This window comes from Meles meles, chromosome 13, assembly GCF_922984935.1.
Source record: "Meles meles chromosome 13, mMelMel3.1 paternal haplotype, whole genome shotgun sequence".
Classification (NCBI taxonomy): Eukaryota; Metazoa; Chordata; class Mammalia; order Carnivora; family Mustelidae; genus Meles; species Meles meles.
This window is the reverse complement of record NC_060078.1, coordinates 6,283,955-6,297,333: the sequence shown is the minus strand read 5'-3', so window position 1 is coordinate 6,297,333 and position 13,379 is coordinate 6,283,955. Positions and strand designations below refer to the sequence as shown.

Here is a 13,379-nt window from a genome sequence, read left to right as displayed (position 1 = left end):
AACATCTGCTGAGTTGAGTGAATGAGTGAAAGTTAAACAAGAAAGAAAAGCTCAGCAAGAAGGAATTCAGTTTTATGTATGAGAATATTAGATTTTCATTAAAATGTTTAATTTTATTTGTAATATATTTCCAACACCTACTTCTAAAAGCCAGTTGGAACCCAGTACAATACTGTAATACATATGGAACAGGACAAGTCAAATTTTAAAAATTTCAAATAAGGTTTTAGAAGGATGAAGAGCCTGGGGTAAGACGGTCATGTGACTGAGTTCTAAGTTTTGCTCTGAGCTCCCGTTCCAACAAAAGGAGAAAGTTTTCCAAAAGGGAAGACTGATGAAAACAAACCAAAATAGGATGCAGGTTAACTTGATGAGGTAAATTCTAACTAGTTTAAAACTTTAGTAGAAGCTTTTATCGTGATTTTTCTATTAAAAGCACCGAGTAATGTAATTCATGCACTCAGTTGCAGTTTACAGAAGACTTAGACATGTTTTTAAAAGTTTTCTTGATCTTGTACTTTGGCAAGGGCCCAGTGGTGGTAAGAAGTATAGGACCTATGGCCCCTAATCCTTCATTCTAGAATTTGGGGATTGGGGATTTGGGTTACCTGAGTGGCTCAGGTCATGATCCCAGGGTCCAGGGATGGAGTCCCACAGGAGGTTTCTTGCTCAGTGGGGAGTCTGCGTCTCCCCCTACCTGCCGCTCCTCTTGCTTGTGCTCTCTCTCTCTCTGAAAAATAAATAAAATCTTTAAAAAAATAAAAGAAAAAGGTTTACACACTTCACAGAAAGAAAAAAAGAAAAGAATGTGGGGATTTGTTGAGGGAGGCTGGGATTAATGTTGTCAGGAAGGTCCAGCCTTCCGGTGGTCACTGTATCTCTTCCTTCCTTCTGCTGACCACATAGGAGAGGAACTTAGCCATCTGGTGGGCAACGATCTGTGAGCTTACAGTCAGCAGGGCTGTCTGGCAGAGGCTGCTTTGCCTTTCCTGGGAGATGCGGAGGCATGGGAACTATGCATCAAGCTGGCGAGCTCCCAGGCATGCAGATAGGTGAATTTTAACCCCAATCCATGTGAGGACAGGCCCACAGTTTTGAGTTCTTAGGGAAAACTTGTTTTCCACTCTCCGCCCAGACCCCAGGCCAAGAGAGACAAGCTCCTGCTTCTTTCTGTATTGATGGGCTTGTGTGTTTATCCACAACCAAGAACATGTCCCTTAATGGGTTTTAGATTTCTGAAGTAATTTCACCCCTTTACTCTGATCCAGAGAAGCCGGTGCCTCATCTTCTTTCTTCCAGTGGTTGTCAACCTGATCACTTAGTCTGTGACCCCAGCATGTGCTGGCTGCCGAAATGTCACCTCTGTCTCACGGCTGCTTTTCACGTTTCTTGTTATTTTTGGTTCCCGGGATTCATTTTCCCTTAATTTCTTGCCAACTCAGCTTTAAACTCAGTCAGTCTGGAATGGCTGCATATTGTATGAGTGTAACCATATGACATTCTGGGAAGGGAAAACCATGGCGGTAGTAAAAAGATAAGGGGTCCTCGGGGCAGGAGGGTAGGAGGGGGTGGAGCACGAGGGAATTCTGTGTGAGGTGGTGGTGGTGGACATGTTTCCCCGGAGACGTTAGTCAAAACCGACAACTGCGTCACACCAAGAGTGAACCCTAGTGTAAACTATGGCCTTTACTTAAGAATTATGTATTCAGTGTTGGCTCAACAATTATTACAAAGGCACCACAGTACTCACACTAATGGGAGATGTTAATCATAGGGCAATTGTGAGTGCAGGCAGCGAATACATGGGAACTTTCTACGCTATCTGCTCGGTTTCCTGCAAACCTAAAACTGCTCTAAAAAAAATAAAGTCTCTTTAAAAATACAAATAAAGTCTTTTTAAAAATTCCTTAAATTTCATCCAGCATTTTGAAGTGTTTGTAGTAAGGAAGTGGGGCAGGTCAGGGAATCTTACCTGCCATATTGCCACAAAAGGAAGATGTCTTCTTTCATTTTGATGTTTTAAAAAATCTAAGATTAAAATGATTATTTATATTTCCTACGAAGCAAACACTTTCATTTATTTCTTTTGTCTTAGAGCCTTCAGGGAGAATTGGAACCAGCGTCCTTCTCCTGGACATTTGAAGAAATTAAAGAAGTCCACAAGCGTTGGTGGCAGTTGAGAGACAACGCTGTAGAGATCTTTTTAACAAATGGTAGAACACTCCTGTTAGCATTTGATAACACCAAGGTAAATTCGGCTTTATTAATAGATACATATTTTTGAAGTTATCATGGGTCCAGTGTAACTAACTCAAACTGATTTTAACAAGGTTTAACTTACTTAAACTTTGATTCACTGTTTCTGTCATCAAGTAAAAATTGCTCTTCTTAGTCCTAATTAAAGTGAACCTTGGCTATATTAGAATTATTTTTATCCTTCAAAACTGTGTTAAATTCAGATTCTCCAGAGTGACTGTATTTGTACAAAGTAGGTGAATACATAATCGACCTGAAAAGAGCAATTTAAACTCGAGAATAGATTCCATTGTTTACAAACCCTGTCTGAAACCCCACCACATCCCTTCGGCTTCAGTTTGTCTGCCGTCCTTTATAGAAAGGAGAAGTGATGTGTGCTCACTGCCTCCATCCTCTTTTGAAACGCTCCTGGCTGGTTTTCTTCTCACCACTTCACCTAGAGCTCTGGTTGGGGTTCTCAGTGACCCCCGTGTCTAAACCGTATGGTCACATTTCTCAGTCCTCATTTTGCTTGGCCTTTCAGCAGCATTTGACACCACTGATTATTTTCTCCTTTTTAAAAAAGATGATAATAATAATAACCTTCCCAGGGCACCTGGGTGGTGCAGTCTATGGAGCAGCTGCCCTTCCAACTCTTGGTTTCAGCTCAGGTCATGATCATGATCAGCATCATGAGATCAAGCCCCGCATTGGGCTCCATGCTCAGCAGGGAGTCTGCTTGTGCCTCTTCCTTTCCGTCTCCCTCTGCCACGCTCTCTCAAATAAGAAATAAATAAAATCTTTAAGAAAAAATTAATCTTCTCCACTAGGTTTCTGGGTTATCACTTTTCATTGGCTCTCCTCCTGCCGTCAGGGCATTCCTTCTCAGTCTTCTCGAAGATGCTGCGTGGAATGCCTCTGGGTTCACTCTGCAGACCTATTCTCTTCTCATCCACTCTTAAGACTTTAAATACTACCTGTATTGTAACAACTTACAAATTTTTGTCACTACCCAAACCTCTCCTGGGAATGCCACACTCAAATACTTAACTCCCTCCTGGGCGTCTCCACTTGGAAGTCAAATCAGCATCTCATATTGAGCAAGCACAAAACCAAACTTCTAATCTGCGCCCTCAAAATCTTGTTGCCATTTTCCCCATTTCAAAAATTGGCAACTCTGATCTCTCTGATTGCCCAGGCTAGGAATTTTGGGGTTCTCCTAGACTCCCCTTATTCTTTTGTGCCCTACATGCTCTCGATCAGTCCTGCTGACTCTCCCCTCAAGATAGGTCCACAATCTGACTACTTACACTACTAAGCCAGCATCATCTCTTGCCTAAATCATTACAGTAGCCTCCTAACTGTCCTCCCTGCTTTCATTGCTCCCCCTTCTTTCAGACTATTCTCAACATGACAGCTAAAGTATATTGGATCATGTCATCCTCTACTCATAACCCTCCAGTCACTTCCTGTCTCACTTAGTTAATGCCACAGTCCTTATAATAGCTGAATGAAGCACTAAATGATCTTGTTATCTCACTGACCTTCTTTTCTATCATTGTATCCCCTGCTCTCTCCACTCCATCCATGGCGACTTTGTTTTCCTTGACTAGACACACTAATGCCTCAGGGCCTTTGCACTTACTGCTCCTGCTCCGGAATACTGCCTGGAATGTTTTTCCTTTTTGAAATTCATGTGACTCACTTGCTCACTTTTTCAGGTTCCTTGATCAAATGTCTCCTTATCAGACCTTCCTGACTACTCTTAATAAAATAGCAACCCCTCTCTTACTCCTATCCCCAAGTCTCCTTCCCTTTGTTCTGTTTTTCTCTATAGGACTTAATAACATCCAACATTTTCTCTCCAATAAAATGTAAACAGTTTGTTTTGTTAAGGGCTATAGCTTCAACAGTTTGAATGTGCCTGATCAGTATTTGTCAAATGAATGAATGCTTCCTTTTTCTTGTGTGGTTTGGTATGCAGTCTGTCATAAACTCCTATCAACCTTAGCTTTAGAAGGTGTCAGTCTTCCAATTTAGGTTTAGGTTTTGTTTTGTTTTTTTTTCTTGAACCAATTCATTTTTTTTTTTAATCGTAGTAAAAAAATACATAAAAGAAGATGGCCATTTTTAAAAATATTTTATTTATTTATTAGTGAGAGTGAGTGAGCACGAGTGGAGGGAAGCAGAGGGAGAAGCAGGCTCCCCATTAAGCAAGGAACCCAATGTGGGTCTTGATCCCAGGACTCTGAAATCATGACCTGAGCTGAAGACCCATGCTTAACCAACTGAGCCACCCAGGTGCCTTCCTTTTAGCCATTTTTATGTGTTAAATATATTCACATTGTTGTGGAACAGGTTTGTAGTGTAGATTTTTAAACCCCCAGTGACCTTGCCTGTTCCATAGCCATAGCTCCATTTCCTCATTTACTTTTAGTCCCGTCTCTGGTTATCTGCAACTGTGGCTCTCATTCCTATGCCTTAAGTCCATATGCATTTAGGATAGATATTTCAAATTTGTTTTTAATAAAGTCTTGGCTTGTCTGTTTCTTCCCATTTATTACCAATCCTCATTTAATGACTTTAGAAAAAATCAGATTACCTTTTTCTGTGACATTTTGTGAATCTCTTAAAAAACCAAACAAACACAAAAGTTTAGTGCTTTTCAGTCAGTAGTGAAAATCAAATATCGTACTTTACATAGGATATTTTATTTCATAGTCATGAAATAAATATTATTGTTCTCATATTACAGATGTGGTAATTGTAACACAGAGGTTTTAAGATGGAAACGAGGCCGGGTGCCTGGGTGGCTCAGTGGGTTAAAGCCTCTGCCTTTGGCTCAGGTCATGATCCCAGGGTCCTGGGATCGAGCCCCACATCGGGCTCTCTGCTCCGCAGGGAGCCTGCTTCCTCTTCTCTCTCTGCCTGCCTCTCTGCCTAGTTGTGATTTCTCTCTGCCAAATAAAAAAAAAAAAAAAAAAAGATGGAAACAAGGCCATGTCTGTCTAATTAAGACAAGCATGCTCTTTCTAAATACCATGTTGCATTTATTTAGATGAAGATTCTTCTTTATCCTTTATTTTTTTTCAGGATCTGTATATAAGTGACTTTTCTATACAGACATTTTCTTACCTCCTTATTAGCTGATTTCTCTGGCAACACAACATAACGTTTAAGAGTCCAGCCTTCGGAGGAAGCCCCGGAGTTGAATCTCAGTTCACCAGCAGTGGATGTTATTTGGGCAACAAGAATTTTCTCGTTGGGAGGGAGACAAACCATAAATGACTCTTAAGCTCACAAAACAAACTGGGGGTTGCTGGGGGGAGGTGGGATTGGGAGAGGGGGAGCGGGCTATGGACATTGGGGAGGGGAGGCGAACCATAAGAGACTATGTACTCTGAAAAACAACCTGAGGGTTTTGAAGGGTCAGGGGTGGGAGGTTGGGGCAACCTGAGGGTTTTGAAGGGTCAGGGGTGGGAGGTTGGGGGAACAGGTGGTGGGTAATGGGGAGGGCACGTTTTGCATGGAGCACTGGGTGTTGTGCAAAAAGAATGAATACTGTTACACTGAAAAAATAAATAAAATGAATATCCCTGGGGAAAAAAAAAAAAAAAAAAGAATTTTCTCGGTGGCCTTGAAGTTACTAATGTGCCTAAAATATGGAGACTTTGGAGAAAAGTATCAGTAACCTAAAAGAATATCTGGGTTTTTTTTTTTCTCTCCTTCCTTTGCAGGTTCGTGATGACGTGTACCACAGTATACTAACAAATAACCTCCCTAATCTCCTGGAATACGGCAACATCAGTGCTCTGACAAATTTATGGTATACTGGACAAATCACTAACTTTGAGTATTTGACTCACTTAAACAAACACGCCGGCCGATCCTTCAATGATCTCATGCAGTATCCGGTGTTCCCGTTCATACTTGCTGACTATGTCAGTGAGACCCTTGACCTCAATGATCCTTCAGTTTACAGGTAACTGAAAACAGTATCACTTGTTGGCTTTGTCCATATGCTGTCCTTATTTCGTTAAAGACCTATCGGGATTTTCAACCATGCACCAATCTAGAAGGAATATACAATGAACCCCAATCTGTCCATAACCTCAACTTGACAGTTATGAATTTTTCTGCCAAACTTGTGTCATTTCTTTTTTTCTTTTTAAGACAAATCACAGACATTTTGTTATATTATTCCTGTGTTCTTCAGCACACATCTCTTAAGAAAGTATCGAACATTTTCTTACTTATGTTACAGTGACACTATCATATCTAAGAAAATTAACAATAATTTCATGGTATCATCTAATACCCAGCCCATTTTCCAGTGTCCCCCAATTTATGAAAGATGTCTTTTTATAGTTGACTGGCTTGTATCAGGCCCAGTATCACCTTTGGTTGCTCTGTTTCTGAAGATACATCTAGAGCAAGCCGTTGTTTGTTGGTATGCATTTTCCTCTTCCTTTTTTCCTAACATTGACTTGGTGAAGAGCAGGTCAGTTATTTGTAGGCTATCCCCCATTCCCATGTTAGTATTACCTTCTTTCTTCTGCCTCTGTATTTCCTAGAGACTGGAAACTAGTTCTGCAGTCTCGCTTAGACCGAGGGTCAGCCTTTTCGGGCAGGTATCCTTTAGAGGGGGTGTGAGCTTCATATTGAACAACTCAGGAGACACGTGGTGTCCACTCTGATGATGCTCACATTGATCTATGGTATCAGGCTTCCCCTGAATTTGTTTCTGTCATTGATGACTATCTCTTAAGTCGGTTATTTATTTCACTAGGGATCACAAAATGGTGATTTCCTATTACCTCATTTCTTCTAAAATTTTTTAGAAGAAAACATACAAGATGAGCCTGGTATATTTGTTTTGTCAGAAAGCAAGGAAACAGGGGCGCCTGAGTGGCTCAGTGGGTTAAAGCCTCTGATTCGGCTCAGGTCATGGTCCCAAGGTCCTGGGATTGAGCCCCACATCGGGCCCTCTGCTCAGCAGGAAGCCTGCTTCCTCCTCTCTCTCTCTCTCTCTCTCTCTCTGCCTTCCTCTCCACCTACTTGAGATCTCTATCTGTCAAGTAAATAAAATCTTAAAAAAAAAAAAAGGAAAGCAAGGAAACTAATCATCTTGTCAGAAGGACGTGGAGGCCATATTTACATACCTGTGTTTGTTGCAACATTGTCACAACAGCCAGCTGGGGGAGGCAGCCCATGTCTATCTGTGGATGGATGGATGGGGAATTTGTGGTACATACATACAATGGAACATCATTCCGCCTTAAAAAGGAGGGAAGTCCTGTCATACGCTATAACATGGATGAACCTTGGGAACATTGTGCTAAGTGAAATATGCTAGCCGCAGAACAGATACTGTGACATTCCACTTATGTGAGTTATCTAGGGTCATTAGACTTAGAGGCAGAGAGGGGAATGGTGGTTGCTAGGGGACGAGGTTGAACAGGGGAGCGGGAAATGGGGAGTTGTTTAGTGGGGGTAGAGTTTTACAAGATGAAAAAGTTTTAGATGTTTCATGCAACAGTGTAAATATGGTCAACACTATTGAACTGTTTATTTGAGGATTGTTATGATTATTAATTTTGTATTGTGTGTGTTTTTTTTTAACACATCCAAAAAGAAAAATAACAACGGACTCAGGAGCCAACTTGAAGTGGCTAACACTGCCAAAGATAGGACAGTCAGAACTGGGAAAAATAATGACTACAATTGATTAAAACACATTAAAAAAAAACACTTAAGTTAATAATGATGCTTTTTAAAGGCCCCAGAAACAAACTTACTGGGTCACCACTGGATATAACTAGGGCACCAGTTTCTTACCTTTGACATTTGCCAATTAAAGTGAAATAATTAAGCATTTATCCTGCCTTTCTTGAATGAATTGCCTTTTAGAGTAACCACATAGCCCTGGTTGATGAGGAAATATTCTGGTTATTTAATTTTTTTAAAAAAAGTTCTCTTAGGTTATTTAAAGAAAAATTGACTCCAAATATTCTACTTGGTTTATTAGAAAATATATTTTTTAGAATATTTTAACTACTGAGACGTAGTCTCAGTTTTTAAGAAATCAGATGCAGCTTAATATGTTTGTCAATTTAAAAATAGCAAGTGGCATGTTATTTCCAGACATTTTTAGACACTGCTGATGGACAGACATTTTTGCACTACTGGTATAAATAGATCCAATCTTTCTGGAAGGCAGTTTGACAATATATGGCCAAAGGACTCCTCAAATATGTATACTCTGCTTTAGCAATTTAACTTTTTGGACTTTTTTTTTAGGAATACTTAAGAATATGTACTTTACCAGAAAGGTTCCCACTGGGAGTAAGTTTCATGAGGGCAAGAACTCTGTCTGGTTCATTGCTGATAATAGTGCCTGGCACCGCGTGCAAAAATTTGGCCATATGGATGTACAGTCCTTACATCATTTTTTTAAGTGGCTAAAATTTAGAAACGACCTCAATGCCGAGCACCAAGTTTGAGTTAACTGTTTTACATTGCAGCCATTAAAAATGGTATTTTAGAAATATTTAGTGTAGGTGGGGAAGGCTGTTATTTTTATTTTTAAACATGAATGTACATATACAGATAACCAGAAAGACAACTGGAAAGGTATATGCCAAAATGTTTTACCTGTGAATAATGGTATTTTAGCTGATTTGGGTTTTTTTTGTGTCTGCTCATCAGGAATTTCTGATTTTTCAACTGCAACAGTATTATTTATGTTAAAAAAAAACCTATTTACACTGTTTAGAAAAAAAAACTCATACCTGGATCTTAAATATGATTTCTCCTATTTTGAGATGTGAATTTGTATCTATTCTATAAAACTGTTTTTACTTTTTAATGAATTTTTTAAGATTATAGAAAGGTCTCAGAAACCAAATTAGTGCTTACTATCACCAATTTCAGTATCCCTAGGATATAGGCATATGACTCTCTGGCTCAGCAGACCTGGTTTGATCCATTGAGCTTTGGGCAGATCTTGATGTTGATCTAGTTACAGAGCCAGAGGTTGGAACTCCAGATGGCTGCCCACCCCCCACCCCCACCCCCCCAGCCCCGCAACGCTACCCCGATGGCCCCTCAGCCCAGGAGGCTTCGGCCTCAGAGGATCTTTTCCTCTTGCTCTTCCAAGTGCTACACAGGGAGGCTGCTTGCTTCTGTGGCTTGGAAAAGTGAGGATTCATCCCAGTGTTCTCTAGCGCCCCTGACAGAGTGTGAACACCAGCACAGACACAGCTGTACTGTGTGGACGAAGATGTCACTCCCTATCTGTGAGTCAGACAATAAAACATGGATTTCACGACGCACACGCCTAGTCTCCACTTGGTCATTTTAAAATTTGTGTCATTTTGGGGTGCCTGGCTGACTCAGTCAGTAGAGTGTGTGACTCTTACTCTCAGGGTCATGAGTTCAAGCCCCATGTTGGGCATGGGGTCCGCTTAAAATTAAAAAAAAAAAAAAATCTTAAGTGTCATTTCATTAATTTTTAGTACATAACCTAATAATTCTATAACATCTCCTCATGGTCCTATTTCCATCCAAATCGCCCTTCCATCTTCCCCGCCTGACAGGTGTAGGTCTGGAAAGTGGGGACAGGCATGTCAGGGCTCAGCAGGAATCAGCTGCCCTGGGCAGCATCGGTTCTGATTCTAGAGGAAATGGAGGAAGCGAAGAGAGCAGGGGCCCCAGCAGCCCTTCTTGTCTAGGTTACTCGTAAGCCAGGAACTCCTGGGTGGGTATGGATCTGTTTAGGAAAATCCCACTGTCTACCAGTTGATCCAGTCATAATCTTGCAAAGCAACATGTGTAACCACCAAAACTAAGGGCCAAGTGTTTGCTGATCACAGGTTTACTTACAGGATGCAGGCATGTAGGCAGCTTAAGCTTGACAGTATCAAAAGACTTCATCTTTTTCTGTCCTCTCTTCGTTTGTAGAAATCTCTCTAAGCCCATAGCCGTGCAGTATAAAGAAAAAGAAGATCGTTACGTGGACACCTACAAGGTAGGTTTCATTTTTCCTCATATTTTGATACATGAGAGCTCAAGTTTTATTCTGCAGACTTGTGTTTTACCTAATTTTGACTTTTCTGTTTTTACCTTCTTGTGCTTCGAGTGACAAACAACTGGAAATCATTATATGATTTTAGGTATTGTTGTCTATCTCAGTTCTCTGAAAACACTTTTCCCAGAAAAAGAAATACACTTGTTGTGGCATAAATTGGAAGCTAATAATCCATTGTTACGTTCATATATAAATAATTATATTCCTTTTTTAAAAAATCACAGATTTTCAGGATCCTGCTATTTGTATCCCCTAGTGTTATTTATAGAACAATATCGGTCTATTTATAATGTACCATAATTCTTTATTATTCATATTCAGCAAATTATGCATTAGTTTATTAGCAGAAATTTACCAGATTTTGAAGTTTAAAAGTATAATTTATCTATTTCTGAGAAATTAATATTAATGGAATTCTGTTGGAAATTTTTAAAAAACTCATTAGCCACATGCTGCATTCTTCACAGCAGTATCAAAGTAAGAGTAGCCGAAGCAGTTTTCTTGCATTCACATGTTTTGTAGCACAGTTCCAGAAAGACCTCTCCAAGTGTCTTAAAACGGTCACTCCTTGATTCTTCTGCAGTCGAAAGTGGGGCAGTGCTATGGAATCAAGGAGAAGTGACTCCAGAAATTCACTATCGCCTGACTTTGTTATCAGAGCCAGACAGAAGTTATGGGAGATGAGTGACAGATATTAAATATTTGGTTGAGCTTCCTATGTCATGATGGGAAGACAGGAGTCATGAGAAATCACTGTATTTGTTTTTATCTCAGTGAAACTACATTGCAAAACAGTCATAAAATGTTGCCTTAATACCTAAGAACCTTAGTAATGTGGCACAGTTTTTCCACTGCTATTGCTTTGCCACACTAGAGAGTTTCTTTAAAGAACATAGCATTGTATCTTGAGACTCACTTTTAAAATGCAGATTCTCTACATGAAAAAGTGCTCCACATCACTCGGCATCAGGGAAATACAAATCAAAACCACAATGAGATATCACCTCACACCAGTCAGAATGGCTAAAATTAACAAGTCAGGAAATGACAGATGCTGGCGAGGATGCGGAGAAAGGGGAACCCTCCTACACTGTTGGTGGGAATGCAAGCTGGTGCAACCACTCTGGAAAACAGCATGGAGGTTCCTCAAAATGTAGAAAATAGAAAATATTTACCCTAAGGATACAAACGTAGTGATCCAAAGGGGCATGTGCACCCAAATGTTTATAGCAGCAATGTCCACAATAGCCAAACTGTGGAAAGAACCTAGATGTCCATCAACAGATGAATGGATAAAGAAGATGTGGTATATATATACAATGGAATACTATGCAGCCATCAAAAGAAATGAAATCTTGCCATTTGCGATGACATGGATGGAACTAGAGGTTATCATGCTTAGTGAAATAAGTCAATCGGAGAAAGACAACTATCATATGATCTCCCTGATATGAGGAAGTGGAGATGCAACATGGGAGGTTAGGGGGATAGGAGAAGAATAAATGAAACAAGATGGGATTGGGAGGGAGACAAACCATAAGTGACTCTTAATCTCACAAAAACTGAGGGTTGCTGGGGGAGGGGGGGGTTCGGAGAGGGGGAGGGGTGTTATGGACATTGGGGAGGGTATGTACTATGGTGAGTGCTATGAAGTGTGTAAACCTGGCGATACACAGACCTGTACCCCTGGGGCTAATAATACATTATATGTTTATAAAAAAATAAGAAATAAATAAAAAATTTAAAAAAAATAAAAATAAAATGCAGATGTCTCTAGTGACAGTAGTAGCTCTCCTTTATCGAGCGCTGGATCAGCTTACACATGATAGGCCATGTTGGGAGCTACAGTGCTGGGAGGCAGGGTACAGAGCAGGTGAATTTCCTGTGATGGAATGAGAGAGCAGAGGTGCGGACTGTGACATGCTTCTTGAGGAGCCAGGCCTCAGCAGGGCACTGAGGAGGAGACACTAAAGATGGTTGCGGTCCAAACACAGGTGGCAGGGCAAGCCATAGAAAACGGTGTCAAAGGGGTAGGATGGGGCACCAGGGTGGTTCAGTCGGTATGATCCAGGTCTTGATTTCGGCTCAGGTCATCATGCTCGGGGTCATGAGATCGAGCCTTGTGTTAGGCTCTGTGCTAAGTGTGGAGCCTGCTTGGGATTTCCTCTTTCTCTCTGCACCCCATCCCCCACCCCCACGTGTGCTCCTTCTCCCTCAAAATAAAAAAATAAGATAAAATTATGATTTTTTGAAAGAGGGAGTAGTAGAGAAGATGGAAAGAAAACTAGTGATACCTGGAGCACTCTCTCCTGAACACTGTCTGATTGCCTGTTCCCTTCAGTACTTGGAGGAGGAGTACCGCAAAGGGGCCCGGGAGGATGACCCCATGCCCCCCGTGCAGCCCTACCACTACGGCTCCCACTACTCCAACAGTGGCACCGTGCTACACTTCCTGGTCAGGATGCCTCCGTTCACAAAAATGTTTTTAGCCTATCAAGGTAAGAATTATTTTATAACTACCTAAAATATCTTATTGGGCCATTAGGGGGATAAAAAAAAAAACTTGACATACTTCCTGAGACTGTATTGAGACTAACCAAACCACAGGAAAAATAATTCTATTTATTCCTTCAATAAAATTCTTTTCAAAAAATTTATAGTGAACCAGATTATCTTGCTAGTATGTTGAGTTTTAGCTGCAGATTAGACATGTATGTTTATAAAAATACAATTCACTTTTTAAAAATTAGGATGTAATTCACACAAACTTTATCCTTATCAAATGTATGCAATTTACTTTTTAAAGATGTTCAATTTAACAGTTACTTCTAGGGGGACTATGTTACCGTCATTTATTGTAAGTAGTCAAGAAGAGAGCCACACTTCCACCTTCACCGTAGTAACTGTCTAGTTAATGAACTTCTGCCTCTGGGGCACCTGGGTGGCTCGTTCACTTGAGTGTCCGGCTCTTGATTTCGGCTCAAGTCATGATCTCAGCCCCATGAGATCAAGCCCCCAACGTGGAGCCGTCTTAAGATTCTCTTTCTTCCTCTCG

The 13,379-nt window shown here is 40.7% G+C and overlaps 1 protein-coding gene across 4 annotated transcripts in view; it reads left to right on the top strand.

Moving 5' to 3' along the window:
* Nucleotides 1-13,379, top strand: part of LYST (lysosomal trafficking regulator) — a 178,005-nt gene that overhangs the window by 128,151 nt on the left and 36,475 nt on the right. For all 4 annotated transcript variants that reach the window (XM_046026228.1, XM_046026230.1, XM_046026227.1 and 1 more), the window contains 4 exons: nt 2,096-2,248; nt 5,973-6,217; nt 10,198-10,264; nt 12,666-12,822. In XM_046026228.1, coding sequence (XP_045882184.1) covers nt 2,096-2,248; nt 5,973-6,217; nt 10,198-10,264; nt 12,666-12,822 — 622 coding nt within the window. The remainder of the gene's footprint in view (nt 1-2,095; nt 2,249-5,972; nt 6,218-10,197; nt 10,265-12,665; nt 12,823-13,379) is intronic.